Source organism: Orbicella faveolata, unplaced genomic scaffold (assembly GCF_042242905.1).
Source record: "Orbicella faveolata isolate gen_17 unplaced genomic scaffold, um_ofav_v1 contig_48, whole genome shotgun sequence".
Classification (NCBI taxonomy): domain Eukaryota; kingdom Metazoa; phylum Cnidaria; class Anthozoa; order Scleractinia; family Merulinidae; genus Orbicella; species Orbicella faveolata.
The window spans coordinates 2,378,022-2,399,386 of NW_028301578.1; the positions used below are offsets into that span (position 1 = coordinate 2,378,022).

The window sequence follows — 21,365 nt, forward strand, 5'->3', positions numbered from 1 at the left end:
ACAAAAGACGACGAAACTGTTTGGAACTTTTTGCCATTCAAAAATATAAGATTTCGTACATATTATTAGCGGTACAATTTAATACTTGGAATCGACGGTTTGGCTGACGATGGCATATTTCCATGCTTTAGACACCTGTAAACAATGTTAAAAGAAAACGTCAGAATCTTAACTTTTTTGCGATGCAAATTGACAAACTGCGTACGTGGTTGGAAAATATAAATTTTAAATGTTTAGGAGAATAGAACAACATTTTCTTTGGCACAAGAATGACTAACACTCATGTTTTGTACACGATGCCAGTATTCGAAAATTCACGTTCTCAATGCGACGTGACACGAGTAGGACGACGGCTTAGGCATGCGCAATGTGCATCTTGCTTGAAAATTTACTTCCGGCGACGTCTTAGAGCCGTCGCGTCCTAAATCTTAAAGTCCCTATTAGCGGTCTGTCTCGTGACGCTATCCAATCACCTCGCGGTCAAGTCGATAACACGCTGAGATGACTCAATTAAAACTAAAAGCCCCCAAGGCACAATTCGGATGAAATAACTAACTGAGAGCTCACTATCTGCATACTGAAGTAGCCACGTTTATTATGCTGTCTTGGTTGAATGACGTCACTTCCTCTCCCGCCCCAGCTCTCTCGGCAGTACGCGGCCGTATTTGAATTTTGCAATGGCGGGAAGTCAAAGCGAGAAATCGCGGCTCAATTAGTCGCACTTCTCGGGGAGAGAAAGACTTCAAACCTGGCTTGGTAAGTATTTAGCACCTACACATTTGAAACATCGAAGAAGACAAAAAGGTCAAAATTTGATCATAGTAGCACTTTAAAGTGACATGAATGTTACTACAATCACTGACAGCTGTCAAAATGACATCCAGAGCTTACGTCAGACTCACTCGCACTCGTCACCCCGTCTATCAACTTTATTGGTCATAATCGTTTTGAACCGTCGCTCGTTTTGAAGAAGTTTACTCGTAATAGTCTAATTGCAATACCATCACAGTTACGTATTTTACGGTTACTTATAGACATTTTATCCCTTACTGGCAACACACTTCCGTAGCTTCGGAATTTCTGCTTTAATAAGCCGTTTCCGAGTTGACTTCTGCCTCTTTTTCAAGACGAGTCTAAGTGCGAAACCAATCATATGAAAATTAGTTTCACTCGCATGTTCATTTTCACGTAAATCAAACTCATTTTCATTTGAATGGTTTCGCACTTAGACTCGTTTTGAAACAGAGGCAAACGGCAACTTGGAAATGGCCCATTGAGCTGAGACGGCTTAAAGGAGCTCAGTCACGGTTTGCGCACATTGACAAGTTTAGCCTCAATTTTTCAAAGTCGTCGTTTGTAATCCCTGTTAATCCTCTCCATCTTTAGCCATCCTTGTTCCTTTATGGTTTATCATTATCTCTTTGGTGTTTTTCTATCTCATTAAACTGTTATTTTCAGGTTTCCTACCATTTAAAGGTAATTTTGCATGTGGCCAAAATAACTCAAAATACCGTGACTGAGCCCCTTTAAGAACTTTGTACAACAATTAAAAATGAAGTGAAAAATAAAGCAATATAACTCACCTAAATCCAGGCGTCTTTGCTTAGTTACATAGCTGATAAGGTACTAGAAAAAAATGAAAGAGAAAACTTTCTAACACAACTGATCGTGCAGCTTGTGTTCTAAACTGACGAGGTAGTTAAAACGATGGACCATAGATTTCTACATGCCTAAGCCACCCGTGAATGATAGTTAACACTAGGAATAATCATAATTTTACAGGATTTGATAGATAAAGTAGACAATGATTGGTATCCGTTGAAGGTCTGCTGAAGGTTTAAGAGTCTACGTACATGAATGAGGTAAATTGATGAGAAAAAAACACTAAAATGTCCTACTATGAGAATACTAAATACCTTTTTGACTAGTACAGTGTTCCTGTAGACTTTTTTGCTTGTAAAATAGTAAAGCGTATAAGATCCATAAAGAAAATTATGTAATAACTCACTGTATGTAGTAGTTCTGTAACGAATCTGTTGTATCGTTGTCAGTAGTGTAAGTTTTGTAATGTAAGTGTAACTTTCGTTGCATGGTAATTTTTGTGATAAATCTAAACGATCTTTGAAAAAGAAAATAAGTGAAATCAATTTATCGCTTAAAAGATTCACGACTTCCTCCAACTACACAAATCCCTCATAAAAAGTCTGTTTTGATCAGTATGACCTCGTATCATATACATTAGACAGGTAGTCCTTCACAAAGTATTTCAGCTCTCACCTGATTTCAGCAAAGTTCATTGTTACGTCATCGCCAATCAGTACGAATGGTGCCCAGTATCTCACTTCACTGAAGTCGTCAGATTCTCTCATGCATTTCATGGCTTGATTCACTGACTTACTTGCACAGTTTCCATCCATCAGATGCTGGTAGAAATATCTCATAAACCCTAGAGTGGCTTTGTCATCAATCGCCCACAGAGAAACTAAAACAGAACGAGCACCAGCACCCAGAAACGCACGTGCAATACCAACTACACCTTCAGCTTTAATGTCTCCTCGACCGCTATGACAGCAACTTAAGACGACAAGCTTGGCTCGCAACTTCGAATTCAACACATCCTTCATTTTCAAAAGAAAGTCTGCCTCCTTGGGTCTTTTGGACGAGGTTGGGTTCGGAGACAAAACAATTTCTCCGGTTTTTGCACTACCATGAGCTGCAATGTGCACCAAGAAAACCGAGTCGAGTCTGCATAGGACTTTAGCTTTCGTTGCTTCTTTTCCAATAAGAGGTTCACTCTTCAGAATCTTCCCAATCATTTCAACTTCCTCTTTGGCAGACGGGAGCTGTGGCACTCTTTTTCCTCTGATACGTACACTTTCCACCCATGGATCTCCAACCAGCAATGCACCAGTCGTACAATGGTACTCGTCTGGACACTCTGCCAACAGTCTCAGACTGGTCAGTGAAGGAGCAAGTCGAACACTGAACGTTTCAGAAAAAGACCTGGATTCTTCATCTTTGAGTGCGGAAAAAGGAAGAAAGTACAAAGGACCATCAGGAACAATAGTAATTTGGCCATCTTTGATAATATCTGAGATCGGGCCGATTACTTCATTGTACAGTATTTTTACAGCGTCTTGGGCATTCTCTTTTACTGAAGAACCATCGCCTTCAGGGCTATGACCAAGTTCTCTTTCCTCTGATGATTCATCCAGCGAACGATCGTCACACTTAACTGGTTTCTTGACACCAATGTTCTGGTAAGCCTCTTCCACCAAACCTTTCAAATCTGTATCAGTTTTCTTTCGGAGGAATTTAACTTGATTTTCTTTGTCAAGTACCCAGAAATTTAAAACTGCGTCGTTGTCCACTGCTACAAATACGACTTGTGATGAGATGTATTGTGACACGGAAGTGTTTTTCTCAATCTGCTCTCCCGATTCCGTCTGAGGTACTTTTAAACCGTATTGCATTTCCATAAGGTCCATTAGAGCTTGTCCACGCCCTCGTTCAGCTGTAGAGAGAGCTTCAACGGTCTTGTTTAGTTGTAACTGAACGTTCCATAAAGTGGTGTACCACTTGTCATAGCGATCCCGAAGGCTGATTTTGCAGTCGTCTTTGGAGCGAAGAAGGCTTCTCATCTTCTCAGTAAATGTAAGGCTCATTTGGAAAAATTTCTCTGCTAAAACTAAATCGCCCTGAGAGTAGAAAACACGAGCAATATTACAGAGTACCCGACCTTGCCCAGTAAGGTCCTTAGCGGCTTTGGCAAAACTAAGATCTTGCTGGTAAAACGTGAGAGCGTTTTCGAAATCACCCAGATCAAAATAAGCCATGCCAAGATTAGCACACGCGCGTCCTTGTCCAGCCTTGTCTCCAATCTCTATGGAGATTTTACGATCTTGCAGATGGTTCTTTACCGCTTCGTCTAATCTACCAAGGCAGTGATAGGCAATGCCAATATTTGCATACGCGCCACCTTGTGAAGTCTTGTCTCCAGCTTCTTGAGACATGGCAAGACGACTTTGGTGGTTCTCAATGGCCTCTTCAAACATACCAAGCCCCTGGAAAGTGACACCAAGATTGGCGTAAGCCTGTCGTTGTCCAAGTTTGTCCTCATTGTCCTCTGAAATTTTCTTATATTCATTGAGGTGTACGAGGGCTTCCTTGAAATCACCGATGTTGTTATACACAACGCCAAGATTACCAAGTGCAAATCCTTCGGCTCTGTCTCTTACTTCTTTGGCAAGGTTAAGAGCATGTTGATGACAATCCAGGGCGTTATTGAAATCACCGAGAGATTTATAATCAATTCCAAGATTACGATATGCACGTGCCTGCTCAGATCTATCTTCGTGACCCTTGGCAATATCGAGCTGTTGCTGGTGGTACTCTAGGGCCTGTGTGAAATCACCCATGTGCTGATAAACAGCGCCAAGTCTACCATATGCATTTCCTTCTTCACTTTTGTCTTTCAATTCCTTGAAAATGTTAGCCACTTTCAGTTCATATTGGAGGGCTTTATCAAGCTCACCGAGATAACAATAAGCATTGGCGAGGTTGGTATATGCACGTGCTTCTCCAGCTTTGTCCCCAATAGCACTGGTAATACTAAGGTCCAGCTCGTGGTACTCTACGGCCTTCTTTACCTTTCCGAGAGATTTATAAACATTACCTAGGTTACCGTACGCTTTTACTTCTTCGTCTTTATTTCTGACCTCTTTGGTAATACTGAGGTGTCGCAGGTGGCAGTCCATGGCCTCTTGCAGTTCACCTAGGGATTTATAAGTAAGGCCAAGATCAGAATAGGCGCGCCCTTCAGCAGCTCTGTTCCCGGTGTGTTGGGCTTGATTAAGGTCCAGCTTGTGGTACTCCAGGGCTTTTTTGAAATCTTTTGAATCGTAGAATTTCACTCCAAGACAGCGGTATGAGTGTCTGTCTGTTGTGGGATCGCATGCTTCATAAGGCTGAAAATGTGAGAAAGTTCAACACGTCTTTTCAAAAATTAGAACACTTTCAGAACGTAATGCAGTTAATGCTGGGTATTCAATAAGAGTGTCATGGTAAAACAAAGATGTAATTCATGATATTCCGGATTCTTTGCCTATTGTCCTTTTACGCGTCGAGTGACGTTGGCCAATTCACGAGTATTTGGATTGACGTGCATTTGGTCTTCGCGGCTGAGGTCGCTCTACTTTTTGCTGCTACACCGTACTGACGAGACCCAACCACGGTTGCATCTTGGCTTTCAGTTTGGACTCTATCATGTTGATGTCACATTAAGTTTTTCTACCGGCGGAGTGTCAGCCTTGCTTATTTGCAGCTCTTTTAGCAAATCGACTGCAAATCGACTCCTCAATGCAAATAGAGTGGCAGGAGAGGGTTTCAGGTGTATTACTTTGGGGACGAGAGTTTTGAATGGTTGTCAAACAGAAGTTTAAGTTTATTTCTGGTGAAAAATAATTAAGAAGTGCGAGTGAGAAACTACTATTAAACAACCTTCTTGTTGCAAATGATGCACGTATTAATGTCAAGCTCCAGGCGGGGGACCCGTACTTATGCAGGGCATTCGATTTCAGAAGAATTTTTGGTCAAACTCCCAACCTTAGGGCCCGAAAAATGGGTAAAATCAGATCGAATAGTTCCCAAATGCTACCACTTTAATATCGTGCTTTAATATTGAAAACAAGTGTTGATGTTTAAAACAGCCATGTTCTTATGTGTTCATGGGGGAGCAGGGAAGGCGCAGGGGTGAGGGCGCTCCCCCCAACCCCGTACTTATGTCTTATTCCTCTTCGCAGAAAATCAAATGTCCCTACCCCGGGGCCGAGACTAGGCCTTTCCTCGTTATGCTAGTAAAACTGGCATTTTATGCTCCTAGCAATTCTCGTTTAACGCCAAAGAAATTGCTCAAATTATGCTCGATTTTCAAAGTAATGCTACCTTGGTTCCAGAAAATGCTTTGTTTTATTTCAAGCAAAACGTACAAACTCAGGCATCATGTGTGCTTATCATCAACTGACTTATGAAAAGCGCTTAATTGTTTGATGCAGCCAAATCTTGTCCAATGATTAACAGTTAATTAACGTTCCAAGTCCTTAACGCTTGTTGTACTGTGACATGACGCTGGCCTGGAGGTAGTCAACAAGAGCACAATTCTGTTGCTCGTATCCACTGGTTTATTCTAAAGATCAATCTCGAGCTGTCGTTGAAGGGATTGTTCTATCGGTTCTCCGTCAGAATTTCCCTCTATGAGCTGCAAGTTTCGAGAAGATGGCATGACACTGGCCGACGTCATCTTATTTGAGCAAGCGCGTGAACGGCCTCTAAAAGTTAACCGCTGACCAGTAAGGTCCAGACTTCTTTCGAGTCAGTTCAGATGCACTCAGTTGATACTTCAGTTACAGAGATCCTTCTCTCAAACACAAAAGCAAATCATCACAATGCTTTTGAATCTAAAATTTTAGCAGTGCTGAAATCTAGCAACCTCGTCCCCAGGACTTTTCCCTTCAAAGGGAAAAGCCCTAGGAACGAGGTTGGAAATCTAGATCAAAGTTAGGCCAAATGCTTAATAATGCTAGCATTCCTTTTTCACAGAAAAAGTGTGAAAAAAAAATACTTGTTTAACCAAATAATGCCAAAAAATGTTAGCATAATCGGGAAGGGGCTAGCCGAGACTCAGAGTAGGGATGGCAAACGAGGTCAAATGTCCCACATCTGCCTGGGTTCCCCCACCCCCCCCCCCCCCTTCCCACTCCCTCCGGCCTGACATTGATAGGTGTATTAAGATGGAAAGTACGAGACGCTGGGTAGATATGTAAATTAAATTATCTGGGAATTTTATAGATAAAAAGGCTAGGGCAGTTGAAATGGATTTTAGTTTTATCCCACAGACAGCGTCACTTCTGCCAATCGGTGACTGACGGCTATGTTTTCAAAAATTTAGGCGCAAAATAGAAAGTGATTTCTTACTTGATCTGTCTCCAAATTTGTCGTTGTAAGGTAACATTTCTATCAAAGCACTTCGTTGAAATCAGTTACTGCAATACTGACAGAAATATAAAGTTTTTAAATACCTGATCTTCAGCTGCAATGTCTAAATTGTTTTCGTCTTTCCCTTCACTTGCAGACATTCCGTTTGGTTCTAATAGTAGATGTGTTAAGGACCATCTTTCGAAGAGTTTATATATCGATAATGTAATTATACTTCTTCAGATAACTCGTTAGCTTATAACTAAATAAAACAACACGAAAAAGACTATTTAGATATCATCTTTTTGACTGTTTGTCTGTTTTGTTTGTTTGTTTTCTTGTTATAGTTGTTGTTTATTTTTAATTTAGCTCATCACAGAAAAAAACTCCAATCGTAAGCTTATCAATAAACTACGAGTAGATACGAAGATAACTTTCATTGAGAACATCGACTCAGCGCGTACAGAAACTATCCAAGTTTCGTTTCTTCTTTTTGTCAGTAAAAAATAAAAAAAAACTTTTTTAAACATCCTTTACAAGGGCACAAAAAGATGCCGGACTTACACAACAGTGTGGTATGTAATATTCAAAAGTCGTGTGCTATATGGAATTCTGGAATCTCATTGGCTGACCAGAGTTCATTCATGGGCTGTAATACCCAAATATCATGCATTAATGACTTCCTTACTTCTTTTTCTAAACATACATGGACGTGTATATGGTAGTTTTATCTTAACATCAACTTATGTTTGTATCAGTCTTTCCTTTAAAAGTTTACTTTGCCGGATTCATTTACGTCAGGAAGGTATCTGATTCTACTATATCATCCTCGACAGGCTGACAGATACCCTGGAAAAACAACTGCAGTGTAATCAGGTAAGGTTTTGAAAAGGTAAATCCTGCACTGGTCATATTGCCACTCTAAGGATAATCATTGAACTTTCAAAAGTTTATTTTGATTCATTTACCTCAGCAGGGTGGGTATTCTACCTTACCATCCTTAGTCTCCTCCGCAGCCGTTTTTTGGGATGTCACGTGACGCTCCCCCGCTGCGTGACATCCCAAAAAACGGCTGCGGAGGAGACTATATCATTCTTGACAAGCTGCAAAGTGTCCTAGACACACAACTGCACTGATCAATTTAGCACTGATTTTCAATTCATTGTTTGTTTGTTTATTTATTTGTTTATTTTCCTTTACTTATTTATAAGTTCAAAGGATACTTGCAATTCTTCACTGGCTTATTCACGTTACGATGTCTTCCAACAATAGCTTTCAAGAATTCACTAAACGCAGAATCATTAATTTATCAAATAAAAGAAATTTTACTAAAATCGTACAGCCGTAAATTCTACAGATATCAGTCAAAGCTAATTGTAGCTACCCAGATTGGTTACCTGGGGATCAATAGAAGATTTTCAAAACAGATTTGTGTTACTATGCGTGTTGCACGTTACATGTTGTTCACAATATACGTTTCGACACTTAAATAACAATGAAAGGAACTGAGGTGAAAGGAATCGACCAAACTCGTAACGATTTTACATTCCATCTATATCAGCGCTTAAAACTCAGGCAGAGAGGACTAGTCACAAGTAACCCACACAAATTAGAACATCACCTAGCCTTGTAGAAGTATCAGCCCATAATCGACACAAATAACCCATCAGTCAAAGATCGCTCTTCAGTAGCTATCGACGTGTAAACACAGCGGTAAATTAAATGCTTTCGTGTTGACTCACAGGACAAATAAAAACTCCTTAGTACTTAAAACAGAAAACATTGGGAATTATATATTAGCAAAGGTTGTTAAAAGTACTTTGGCTGCTTTTCATTTTCCGAGATAATCATGAACTCAGTGACATCGGATCGACCATGTCGATATTGTAAGGTGCAGCCAGTTTGTGGAACTGACAAAATAATCATGCATGATTGTGCGGATCAACAGGACTTTATATCCTCCGTTGCATTAAAACTCAAATAAAAACGTGGACAGTCTCACCTTTATCTTGATAGATTTGAATTACAACCAGCAAATGTTTTCTCGTTGATAGAACTTTCTTATACCATGACTTTCAATCGAAAACAATATTCCGTAAATTGAATATCATCTAAACAATCCAAGAATACTATTCCTTTTGTTTGAGTTAGGACGTGCTTGAGCGCATTTTCTGACACGGTTTCTGATTTTCCGCTTCTAGTAGAATACAGAATTCAGGCCGTTGTCAGTCTATCTGGGATTAAATGAGAAAATGAGTGAAATACGGGCAATTTGTTAAATTTGGTTTTTGATTATTTAAACCGAGTTCTGATTTCAAACAAATCTTGCCCAAGTGCCCATACGATACATGCAATATCTCTCGGTACGAGCCAGTTTTAAGTGATTGTTGTTTTAACAACACCATTGTTTAACAATGATGTTTTGAGGTTACCTTGTAGAACAATTATTTTTCATTTGTTTTGTGTTTGTGTCACGTTTCAATCAAAATCTCACGGTCTAACGGAATCTAAAAGATCGTTACTAAAAGCCTTTCAATATCAGTCAATGATTAACATGTTAGAGGAACAGTGCGGTCATTAGGCCTATCCTGTGTGGTCGGCGTACAAAGAGGAGTACATTTTCCGCTGGTATTTTAGCGTCACATTCCTCGCTGGATTTTCTGTGTTAGGTGTCGGAGGACGCTTATTGCGAAGTCGTAATTGGTCGTTTCTTTCTATTTATACTTTACGGCAGTTCCGTTCGATCTCTCTCGCTTGCAACCCTACACTTATTATCCTTCGAGCCGGTCACGTTCTCTATTTTACATGCGATCCACCCATTCTTCTTTGTACCTGTTTTGCGGATATTTAAGTGCTAAATAATTTACGTTCGTTTGAACGTAGTGAATTAGAACGTAAGGAGGGATGAAGTTTAATTCGAGCGCGAAGCGCGATTGTTGGGACCTGGGAGGGAACTAACTTTCCACCTCCCTCCCCTTTATACGCCGACCACGCCACAGGCAGCCCAAGCTCACGATAGAGGAGAGGATAGCTGAATTGATTTCTTTTCTTCTTGTTTTTCTTGTTTATTTGTTTGTTTGTTTTTCCGCTTTTGTTTACTCTTTTGTGAGCGAAACGTCGAGCGAAACGCCATAACCGGATGTACAGCATTATATAACAACCGCTCAAGAGAGGATCATGGATCCTCGTTTGGTTTGGTCCAGCTGACTAACTTTACATGTGCAGAGGCTGCTATCTATTTGGGTCGACCCAAATAATACGTTGGCAGTTAATTCAAACGTAGAACTTAGTACTTCATGTGCCGAACTTCTTTATTAGAACGCTGTTCAGTGGTAAAGATAATATCTAAGCAGGGCTTAAAATGAATAAATAAAGCAGTTTTTTTATTAGGCCTCAGACTAATTTCAGTTTCTAACTGATCTTCAGTAATTCCTAGACGTATTTTTTGTTTCCTTTTATTCTCGAGGACAAACCGAATCTGCACGCGGTCCAGTAATAGATAGCTTGAGCTTTCGAAGGCAAGCTTGCTTCTTAGATTTCCGGTTGTACCCTAATTTTAGCTCTAGAACGTCATGTCGCCCTTCAAATTTTAGCAATGACCGCTTTCATGGCCGCTCACTCGCCAATTACAAATCCTACTATATTTGCTTCAATGGCCATTGCATCAAATGGCCAAGACCATAACACGTCATCTATGTCTTGGTCCTTAATACGTCTAATTATAGCGGAGCTCCGGCGGCTCCAGGAGCCGCCAAGCGGAGCCCCATGCTCATACAGGAAAGAAAAGGAAACCCATGAGTTGATTTTCTCATGGTTATCATGGCTAGCGGTATTACTCGTGGGCGCGTTACGCACGACGGCGACGACAACAACGACGACGACGACGGAGTCGCGCAACATGGCGGCCATACTCCAAATGATAGGTTGACGGAGACATGCAACCTTGTTTTACCGTGTACTTCTTTGATATCGGAAAACCATGATATGATCAATTCACACCTGTCAAAACAAGGTATCCGTTGACCAGTATCACGTGACTATATCGCGGGCTCAAGTTTAAAGCTTATCGAGATCGCGCCTTTTTTTGAAGTTGAGCGCTGACCAAGTGTTGGTTATCGATTGGATCCCGGGCTCATCTCAGGTTAACTTGTTGAAAACAGGGCAGGATTGTTCGGAAGCCCGTTAACGCTAACCCAGGATTAAAAGTTTACCGAATTAGAACTTTTTCTTCTATACAAATGGTTTTTGCTGCTTTGTTTTGTGTATATGATTATCAAAACTCAAAACAGAAGGCCAAACAATATACAGAAAACCTCAAAATTCTACCTTTTCCTGAGTTAGCTTAATCGGGCTTTGAACAACCCGGCCCAGGAGCTACGCTTTTAGGCTGGCCTAAATCTATATATTAACTTGAAGCCGTAAAACGTGACTGTTAGTAGTACGTAGAGCTCCGTCGATCCAGCTGATCCATTATATTCTCGGAATCTTAATTGATATTCCTGGAGCCCTCCTCTTTTATATATTTATCACACACGGGACAACATTACTGAATGCCGATTGGCTGAGACAGAGAGCATTTTCTCTTAATCGCGAGAGCACTTTGGTAATACAGAGGGCATGATTACTTGATGTTGATTGGCTGAACGCGCGTCGTCTGTAATGAGTTGGCATCCCGCTTTTATTGGATCCATTGTGAAATCACTGGTGATCAGTGCAATCCGATTGGCTCTCAGCTGTGCTATTTATTCACGAATAGCACCATATTTTGTTCTAAATTGCATGCAATAAGATAAGAACACTAAAACAAAACAACCAATCAGATTTCAAGGTTTGTTTAAAGTAACCAATCAAAATGCAGTGTCGTGCAGAATCGTACTGTTCTTTGCTCTAAATTGCTAAATTTTCCTTAGCGTTGTTACAAACCGGTGACTGGATCTATAAAATATTGGTACTGACTATAATCCTGTATTTGGGCGATTAAACTGTGGCATTTCAAAATGGAAATAATAAAGTCGTGATTGAACTTCGTATCTTGCTCATGGCGGCCAAAACTGAAACTTAATTTCTTCGTTTTACTTTGGATAGCTTTATTAGAATCAGAGGCCACCTATCCGCCTTAAAAGGAGCGTTAATTTGTCAGTACTTGCACTTTTCACGGTGGAAAGGGAAATTTTGGAACCAAGAAGTTACTAGAGCTCGTCTGGACACTTTGTTTACGTCTTTATTGATGCAGTAATTTCATGCAGTAGAATCTGCTTCGCAAAATGAGGTGCAAAAAACTGAATCGCTGTAACATCTGTAAACAAAATCCTTTGAGTGAACTGCGGTATACTTTTCCTTTTCTAGTGCTACGAGCGAAACAGTTTACCCTGGAAGAAATCTGGAAGTCGCGGTGACTCGGGATTCGAGCGCGAGGCGATACGCTCATTACCGTGACCCGAGCCAACGGTAGCATGGTTTTGAGGCCAAATGTGCCAGTCCAAGATGGCGTCCAAATCGTGAAATCGCATGGCATTAGGATCCATACGCGCGGGACATCATAGGAAAAAGAAGCGACTCGAGTTGTATGTGTTTTTCTTACGTCAAACGCAATCCAACTAAAATGTAAAAACATTTCATGGAATTAATAATCATGTACATGCAGTTTGCATACGTATATGCTTGTTTTTGGCACGCAGGTGAACTCATTACGTTCTAACTCTAAACTTTCTTTAAACAAACGTGACTGACAAAGTTACCGAGAATTTTAGGCTACAAAACAACTGAATAAACGTGACTCGTTCCGTGGCAACGACTCGCTTTATTTATGAAATCAAAACAAAAATCAAGAATTAAAATCTGTGTTTTGTTAAAATTCAAAACAACTACATCATGTTACACCAAACTCACTAATCTTAAATAAACCCCGACATTTCGTGGCAACCTGGACTACTTCAGATTAATGATCAACACCGCGTACATTCATACGGTGAAAATGAATCTGTATGTCACATTACGAAAGATTTCGTTTTGATAAACATCTTGACATATAAGCCTAATTGCACAACTAAAACCTAGCGTTTGGTAGTTAAGAATGTATTTTTTTAGCACATAAAATTTTTCTTAGCAATTTTTTTTCTAGGCTAAAAATTGTCAACTTTAAAATAAAGAACTCCATTTCACCGAAAGTTACAACAGCACCTGGCTGTTTGATCAAAACATTGTGATAATGACAAGAGAAAACTTAAGCCTTTGGTATTTCTCACCATTTCTCTGACAGCCTGGGGAGCTGTGCTTATTTTATCAGTTATAAATTATAGTAAATTAAATTTAATAAAATCTAAAACATATATTTCCTGATGTCTAAAAGCCACGCTTTTCTCGTTAATCATTAACTGTATGGAACATAAAATCAGGTTGGAGCCATATTTTCCTATTCTCTCACTTAGAAATGTCATCATTTGTTCCAGTCAATTCTAGAAACTGAATTTTTCTTAAGTAACTCTACTGTCTGCTTCTAGTTTATGTTTCTCGCCCGTCACAGATCTCTACCTTTGTTCCATTTAAAATCAAATTAGGAATATGAAATGATTGATCAACAGCAGTACCTACAATATCAATGCTTCACAGCATCATATAGATGTCTTACAGCTGAAGTGTCAAAGAGACACTCGTACAGTTTTTGCGAGACTGCCTGTCCTTTACAACAAGTACTCTACTGTTACCTTCGCTCTTTTCTAGTAAACCGATTGCGATGTGTCCCTTGAGAGTTACTGCAATTCCTCGAGTAGAAACCAGCTCACCAGTGGCGAGTTCGATGCTGCGAACAATTTCATGTTTGTCATCCTGCATGGTGTATACAGCAATTTTTACACAGTGACCTTTGCCGTGAGAGACCATACACGGGTAAGCTACAACTACATGATTAAGTACTTGGTAACATGCAACAGAGGGCCTTGATCTGGGGATGTGGGGTTGTTCCTTTACTTTGAAGTGGAATGAATGTTCTCCATGTGGAGAGAAGACGTGATTAGACATCTCTGTCCAGTACCAGTATTCGGTCATCTCCACTCACACTCAAATCTTGCGCACATTTTAACTGTTGGTCTCCAAAGCTGTGTTCAAACTTTCCATCTTTGTTGTAAACTTCCACGACACTTCTGGTATTTTGGTCAGAACTGTCTACCGACTGTGCCAACACAAGAATATGATCCTTTTTGTTCAATGTTAGCCGTAAGGCTTCTCCAGTCTCTTCTCTCAAAGGAAAGCAATGTAACGTGGCCTGTTTCTTGACCACATACACTTGGTAGCGTGCCGTCGCCGACTTCTCCGCTTCAATCAAGACGTACACGTTGTCAGTACGATCAGTAGCTACATCTGCAATACTCCAAAGTGCGTTGGGATTGTCACTCAGAGGACATGAAAAAGAGTGCTGAAACTGGCCAGTGTGGTCAAAAACCTTAACATTGCGATCCCAGTCGTCGCCGAAAATAATGGACCTTGTGAGTCTACAGCAATACCCTGCGGTATCTTGGGTTTGTTTTCTTCTTCATCCTCTTAGCCAAGCGACAACGGCTGGACGGAAAACTGCTCCATGTCTAGTTTATCCAGAACTTCAGCGACTCTTGAGTCGTGCAATGGGTTTACCGCTTCCTTTCCTTCTCCTATCAAGGGAAGCGTCAGCAGCTCCCCACTTATTCCGATCATTGACATGACATCGTAAATGGCGCGATTTATTCGACAGACAGACGCGATGATTTGTCTGCGGTCTGCCTTATTAAAGTGGGCTCTGAAGCCTTGGGTTAGTTCCACGCCAAAACTTTCGCGCACTCCTTTTAAGGAGTGTAAATCTTCAAGAGACATTCTGCAGACCGCTAACGCCTCGTCCGGGTGATCCACATTTTCGAGAATTTTCGCCGCAACCGTGACACGAATGGCTATCGCATGAATACGATCTAACGTGCTTAAAGCATCGTTATTGAAGGCCTCTATTGCCTTCAGGCGGGCTTGGTGAAAATCTTCTTTTGCCGTCTTAAGTGTTTCGTTGCCTCTCTCATTCAAGTCGGTCAGTTTCAATTCCTTTAGACCTCGAGAAAGTGTGCTCATAGCATCTGACGATGATTCCTCAAAAATTTCCATATCTTCAGTCTCTTCAGTTGTTTCTCTAAGTGATGGCGCTGCTTCTGTGTGATATTTACCTGTGTTACTTTTATCTAATAGTTTAAAAAGGGAAAGCACACCCTCCTTACACAAGGTAATGCTTGTCAGAAGATGCGATCTCGCAATTGCATCTAACTGAAATGAAAGGTAGTCGATTTCACGAACGAAGTCTTCTTCTTTCATCTTCCTCGCCGTCCTTCGGTCCTTTTTCACAAGCAGACCGACCGTGATATCAAGTAGATCCGTTTCATCATTAGCCATAACTTCGGTTTAAGAATATTTCGATACCTTTTAGTCCAGTATTTTCGGGTGTGGCGTACTAGGAGGAAAAATGTGTTACATCAATTTTCGTTCAGCTGGCAACTCTGAAACATAATGTGTTCACAGAAGGTACAAATATTTACATAATTTCCGGAAGCTCGTTTGACTATCACGGCAGGCTTGTCAGATTCATGAATTGAATCATGTTTACGGTCTTTCATGAGCCACAGGTCAGCAACATAAATACATCGACAATGGGCCACTCTACTGCAGTTATTAGGCCCATTAGAACGAGCTTTGATTATCCGCTGAACTACATTCTCCTCCGGCTTGCTGGAAGTTTTGTGAATTAGGAATGAAACTAAGCACTTTCGCTGTTATCGAGTGACGAACATATCGTAGAAACGTTTGTATATCCGTCTAAGTTTTTGAAGCCTAATTCAAGTAACTACACTGCCTTTACTTAATTCAACAAGACCTCAGAGGGACTTTACTTAATTCAACAAGACCTCAGAGTGACTTTGTAATTTTGTTTGTTGAATCAAAATTCTCTGAGCAATGATTAGTCGGATAGATGTAACTTGCTATTTATAAAAAAAAAAATTGCTTCGTTATGAGGAAGGCACCACACTCGAACAAGTCCTGCACTTTAGGCACAGAAATATGTAAATGGTAAGGAAATCAGTTAACTATGATGAAGTAGGCATCTAGGACAACAACGTTTGTTACGCAAAACGTTTTAAACTAAATAGTGTCAAAACGGCATCAGAGGGCATTAATTTGTTTGTTTTGTTTGAACGATTACTTGGCGGTAGTGTTAACGTTTTCTATTATTGCGGGAAAAGAACCAATGGAGAAGTTCTAATGGAATCTCTTTGACAGCATAGTCATCACAAAGGAACTCACATCCTTCCCATCCTTCATATAACCCCGTATATTATAAATACAACATATGATAAAACTGTCTGGCGGAGCAACAATGGCAACATCAGACACACAGTAGTTCGGAAAACTTTCCAAATGAAACATCAAGATCTCTGCTTAATTCATTCTTAAGTTCCCTTTAGTCATAGACGCGTCTAGAAAGGATTAAGGGTGCCGCAGCTAAATAAATACGTGTAACTAGCCTTCCAGACATTTTGTCTACCCCCAACGACATACATGTCTGAAGCGTGTGAAGCAAACATTGCCTTTTCGTCCTTTTCACATTTATAGTCACAAATGTCATGTAATTTGCGGTTTTAAAATCTTACATTTTCTAAACATTCGAAGACATAAGTAATCTCTAAAGAATCAAGAAACTTCCTTTTTGTTTTGCACGCACGCACTCCATCCGTACGCTTCATAAACATAAAACAATGCCTTATGAACCCTTTCACCCCTTATGCCAGTTGATAAAGGACGTTTGACACTTTCCATTCATACAAATTCTGCGGTTCTTCTGGCGGAACTATAAAGCTGTTTGTGAAAAGCAAGACGTCGTTAACTATTAGGTCACTGAAATCAGCTGTCGCCATTTTTCTATAACTCTGTCAATCTTTTATTCTAATATTCGGGGCTATCAATTCTTTCGGAGTCGCGTTTATATTTAAAACTCTCACTTTTCAACAAACAGCTTTAGTTGACTAGGTGACAAACTCCCTTATGTCTTGTGCAAACTGATTGACTCTCAGCTGTGCGATTTATTCACGAATAGCACCATGTTTTGCTCTAAATTGCATGCAATAAGAAAGGAACACTAAAACGAAAAAACCAATCAGCTTTCAAGGTTTGTTTAAAGTAACCAATCAAAATGCAGTGTCGTGCAGAATCGTACTGTTCTTTGCTCTAAATTGCAACTTTTTTTTCCTTAGCGTTGTTACAAACCGGTGACTGGATCTATAAAATATTGGTACTGACTATAATCCTGTATTTGGGCGATTAAATTGTGTCATTTCAAAATGGAAATAATAAAGTCGTGATTGAACTTCGTATCTTGATCATGGCGGCCAAAACTGAAAGTTAATTTCTTCGTTTTACTTTGGATGTAGCTTTATTAGAATCAGAGGCCACCTATCCGCCTTAAAAGAAGCGTTAATTTGTCAGTACTTGCAGTTTTCACGGTGGAAAGGGAAATTTTGGAACCAAGAAGTTACTAGAGCTCGTCTGGACACTTTGTTTACGTCTTTATCGATGCAGTAGTTTCATGCAGTAGAATCTGCTTCGCAAAATGAGGTGCAAAAAACTGAATTGCTGTAACTTGTATCTGTAAACAAAATCCTTTGAGTGAACTGCATAGGCTATGATTTGCTTTCTGTTGCGGTAGACTTTTCCTTTTCTAGTACCACGAGCGAAACAGTTTACCCTGGAAGAAATCTGGAAGTCGCGGTGACTCGGGATTCGAGCGCGAGGCGATACGCTCATTATCGTGACCTGAGCCAACGTTAGCATGATTTTGAGGCCAGATGTGCCAGTCCAAGATGGCGTCCAAATCGTGAAATCGCATGGCATTAGGATCCATACGCCCGGGACATCATAGGAAAAGAAAGCGACTCGAGTTGTATGTGTTTTTCTTTCGTCAAACCCAATCCAACTAAAATGTAAAAACATTTCATGGAATTAATAATCATGTACATGCAGTTTGCATACGTATATGTTTGTTTTTGGCACGCAGGTGAACTCATTACGCTCTAACTCTAAACTTTCTTTAAACAAACGTGACTGACAAAGTTACCGAGAATTTTAGGCCACAAAACAACTGAATAAACGTGACTCGTTCCGTGACAACGACTCGCTTTATTTATGAAATCAAAACAAAACCCAAGAATTAAAATCTGTGTTTTGTTAAAATTCAAAACAACTACAACATGTTACACCAAACTCACTAACCTTAAATAAACCCCGACATTTCGTGGCAACCTGGACTACTTCAGATTAATGATCAACACCGCGTACATTCATACGGTGAAAATGAATCTGTATGTCACATTACGAAAGATTTCGTTTTGATAAACATCTTGACATATAAGCCTAATTACATAACTAAAACCTAGCGTTTGGTAGTTAAGAATGTATTTTTTTAGCACATAAAATTTTTCTTAGCAATTTTTTTTCTAGGCTAAAAATTGTCAACTTTAAAATAAAGAACTCCATTTCACCGAAAGTTACAACAGCACCTGGCTGTTTGATCAAAACACTGTGATAATGACAAGAGAAAACTTAAGCCTTTGGTATTTCTCACCATTTCTTTGACAGCCTGGGGAGCTGTGCTTATTTTATCAGTTATAAATTATAGTAAATTAAATTTAATAAAATCTAAAACATATATTTCCTGATGTCTAAAAGCCACGCTTTTCTCGTTAATCATTAACTGTATGGAACATAAAATCAGGTTGGAGCCATATTTTCCTATTCTCTCACTTAGAAATGACACCATTTGTTCCAGTCAATTCAAGAAACTGAATTTTTCTCAAGTAACTCTACTGTCTGCTTCTAGTTTATGTTTCTCGCCCGTCACAGATCTCTACCTTTGTTCCATTTAAAATCAAATTAGGAAAATTAAATGATTGATCAACAGCAGTACCTACAATATCAATGCTTCACAGCATCATATAGATGTCTTAAAGCTGAAGTGTCAAAGAGACACTCGTACAGTTTTTGCGAGACTGCCTGTCCTTTACAACAAGTACTCTACTGTTACCTTCGCTCTTTTCTAGTAAACCGATTGCGATGTGTCCCTTGAGAGTTACTGCAATTCCTCGAGTAGAAACCAGCTCACCAGTGGCGAGTTCGATGCTGCGAACAATTTCATGTTTGTCACCCTGCATGGTGTATACAGCAATTTTTACACAGTGACCTTTGCCGTGAGAGACCATACACGGGTAAGCTACAACTACATGATTAAGTACTTGGTAACATGCAACAGAGGGCCTTGATCTGGGGATATGGGGTTCTTCCTTTACTTTGAAGTGGAATGAATGTTCTCCATGTGGAGAGAAGACGTGAATAGACAGAACGTCATCGACATCTCTGTCCAGTACCAGTATTCGGTCATCTCCACTCACACTCAAATCTTGCGCACATTTTAACTGTTGGTCTCCAAAGCTGTGTTCACGCTTTCCATGTTTGTTGTAAACTTCCACGACACTTCTGGTATTTTGGTCAGAACTGTCTACCAACTGTGCCAACACAAGAATATGATCCTTTTTGTTCAATGTTAGCCGTAAGGCTTCTCCAACCTCTTCTCTCAAAGGAAAGCAATGTAACGTGGCCTGTTTCTTGACCACATACACTTGGTAACGTGCCGTCGCCGACTTCTCCGCTTCAATCAAGACGTACACGTTGTCAGTACGATCAGTAGCTACATCTGCAATACTCGAAAGTGCGTTGGGATTGTCACTCAGAGGACATGAAAAAGAATACTGGAACTGGCCAGTGTGATCAAAAACCTTAACATTGCGATCCCAGTCGTCGCCAACAATAATGTGACCTTGTGAGTCTACAGCAATACCCTGCGGTATCTTGGGTTTGTTTTCTTCTTCATCCTCTTGGCCGAGCGACAACGGCTGGACGGAAAACTGCTCCATGTCTAGTTTACCCAGAACTTCAGCGACTCTTGAGTCGTGCAATGGGTTTACCGCTTCCTTTCCTTCTCCTATCAAGGGAAGCGTCAGCAGCTCCCCACTTATTCCGATCATTGACATGACATCGTAAACGGCGCGATTTATTCGACAGACAGACGCGATGATTTGTCTGCGATCTGCCTTATAAAAGTAGGCTCTGAAGCCTTGGGTTAGTTCCACGCCAAAACTTTCGGGCACTCCTTTTAAGGAGTGTAAATCTTCAAGAGACATTCTGCACACTGCTAACGCCTCATCCGGGTGATCCACATTTTCGAGAATTTTCGCCGCAACACGAATGGCTATCGCATGAATACGATCTAACGTGCTTAAACCATCGTTATTGAAGGCCTCTATTGCCTTCAGGCGGGCTTGGTGAAAATCTTCTTTCGCCGTCTTCAGTGTTTCGTTGCCTCTCTCATTCAGGTTGGTCAGTTTCAATTCCTTTAGACCTCGAGAAAGTGTGCTCATAGCATCTGACGATGATTCCTGAAAAATTTCCATATGTTCAGTCTCTTCAGTTGTTTCTCTAGGTGATGGCGCTGCTTCTGTGTGATATTTACCTCTGTTACTTTTATCTAATAGTTTAAAAAGGGAAAGCACACCCTCCTTAAACAAGGTAATGCTTGTCAGAAGATGTGATCTCGCAATTGCATCTAACTGAAATGAAAGGTAGTCGATTTCACGAACGAAGTCTTCTTCTTTCATCTTCCTCGCCGTCCTTCGGTCCTTTTTCACAAGCAGACCGACCGTGATATCAAATAGATCCGTTTCATCATTAGCCATAACTTCGGTTTAAGAATATTTCGATACTTTTAATCCAGTATTTTCGGGTGTGGCGTACTAGGAGGAAAAATGTGTTACATCAATTTTTGTTCAGCTGGCAACTCTGAAACATAATGTGTTCACAGAAGGTACAAATATTTACATAATTTCTGAAAGCTCGTTTGACTATTACGGAAGGCTTGTCAGATTCATGAATTGAATCATGTTTACGGTCTTTCATGAGCCACAGGTCAGCAACATAAATACATCGACAATGGGCCACTCTACTGCAGTTATTAGACCCATTAGAACGAGCTTTGATTATCCGCTGAACTACATTCTCCTCCGGCTTGCTGGAAGTTTTGTGAACTAGGAATGAAACTAAGCACTTTCGCTGTTATCGAGTGACGAACATATCGTAGAAACGTTTCTATTTCTTCTAAGTCTTTGAAGCCTAATTGAAGTAACTACACTACCTTTACTTAATTCAACAAGACCTCAGAGTGACTTTGTAATTTTGTTTGTTGAATCAAAATTCTCTGAGCAATGATTAGTGGGATTGATGTAACTTGCTATTTATAAAAAAAAATTGCTGCGTTATGAGGAGGCACCACACTCGAATAAGTCCCG

At 40.2% G+C, this 21,365-nt stretch overlaps 2 protein-coding genes and 1 pseudogene across 3 annotated transcripts; all 3 read right to left on the bottom strand.

Moving 5' to 3' along the window:
• Positions 1 to 1,250: 1,250 nt before the first annotated feature.
• LOC110053439 (uncharacterized) lies at positions 1,251 to 9,305 on the bottom strand. 2 transcript variants are annotated; one of them, XM_020759662.2, is made up of 5 exons: positions 8,975 to 9,305; positions 8,196 to 8,258; positions 7,077 to 7,144; positions 2,278 to 4,967; positions 1,251 to 1,626 (listed from the first exon to the last, which is right to left on the bottom strand). In XM_020759662.2, exons 3-5 carry the CDS (start codon positions 7,131 to 7,133, stop codon positions 1,608 to 1,610), a joined length of 2,766 nt encoding a protein of 921 aa, XP_020615321.2. In that variant the 5' UTR covers positions 7,134 to 7,144; positions 8,196 to 8,258; positions 8,975 to 9,305; the 3' UTR covers positions 1,251 to 1,607. The 2 variants fall into 2 exon arrangements, with proteins under 2 accessions (XP_020615321.2, XP_020615322.2); XM_020759663.2 differs by lacking the exon at positions 8,975 to 9,305 and having other exon boundaries at positions 8,196 to 8,968.
• A 3,447-nt stretch (positions 9,306 to 12,752) lies between these two features.
• Positions 12,753 to 16,025, bottom strand: LOC149095946 (uncharacterized; annotated as a pseudogene).
• Positions 16,026 to 18,127: 2,102 nt separating this feature from the next.
• Positions 18,128 to 21,328, bottom strand: LOC149095947 (uncharacterized). Its single transcript, XM_089281109.1, has one exon. It carries the CDS (start codon positions 20,754 to 20,756, stop codon positions 18,972 to 18,974), a length of 1,785 nt encoding a protein of 594 aa, XP_089137235.1. The 5' UTR covers positions 20,757 to 21,328; the 3' UTR covers positions 18,128 to 18,971.
• Positions 21,329 to 21,365: the final 37 nt, after the last annotated feature.

Coding starts and splice junctions, on each gene's coding strand:
- LOC110053439 (XM_020759662.2), bottom strand. CDS start 7,133: ATGTCTGCAAGTGAAGGGAAAGACGAAAACAATTTAGACATTGCAGCT. Junction 4,968..7,076: donor ACATTGCAGCTGAAGATCAG/GTATTTAAAAAC, acceptor TCACATTTTCAG/CCTTATGAAGCATGCGATCC.
- LOC149095947 (XM_089281109.1), bottom strand. CDS start 20,756: ATGGCTAATGATGAAACGGATCTATTTGATATCACGGTCGGTCTGCTT.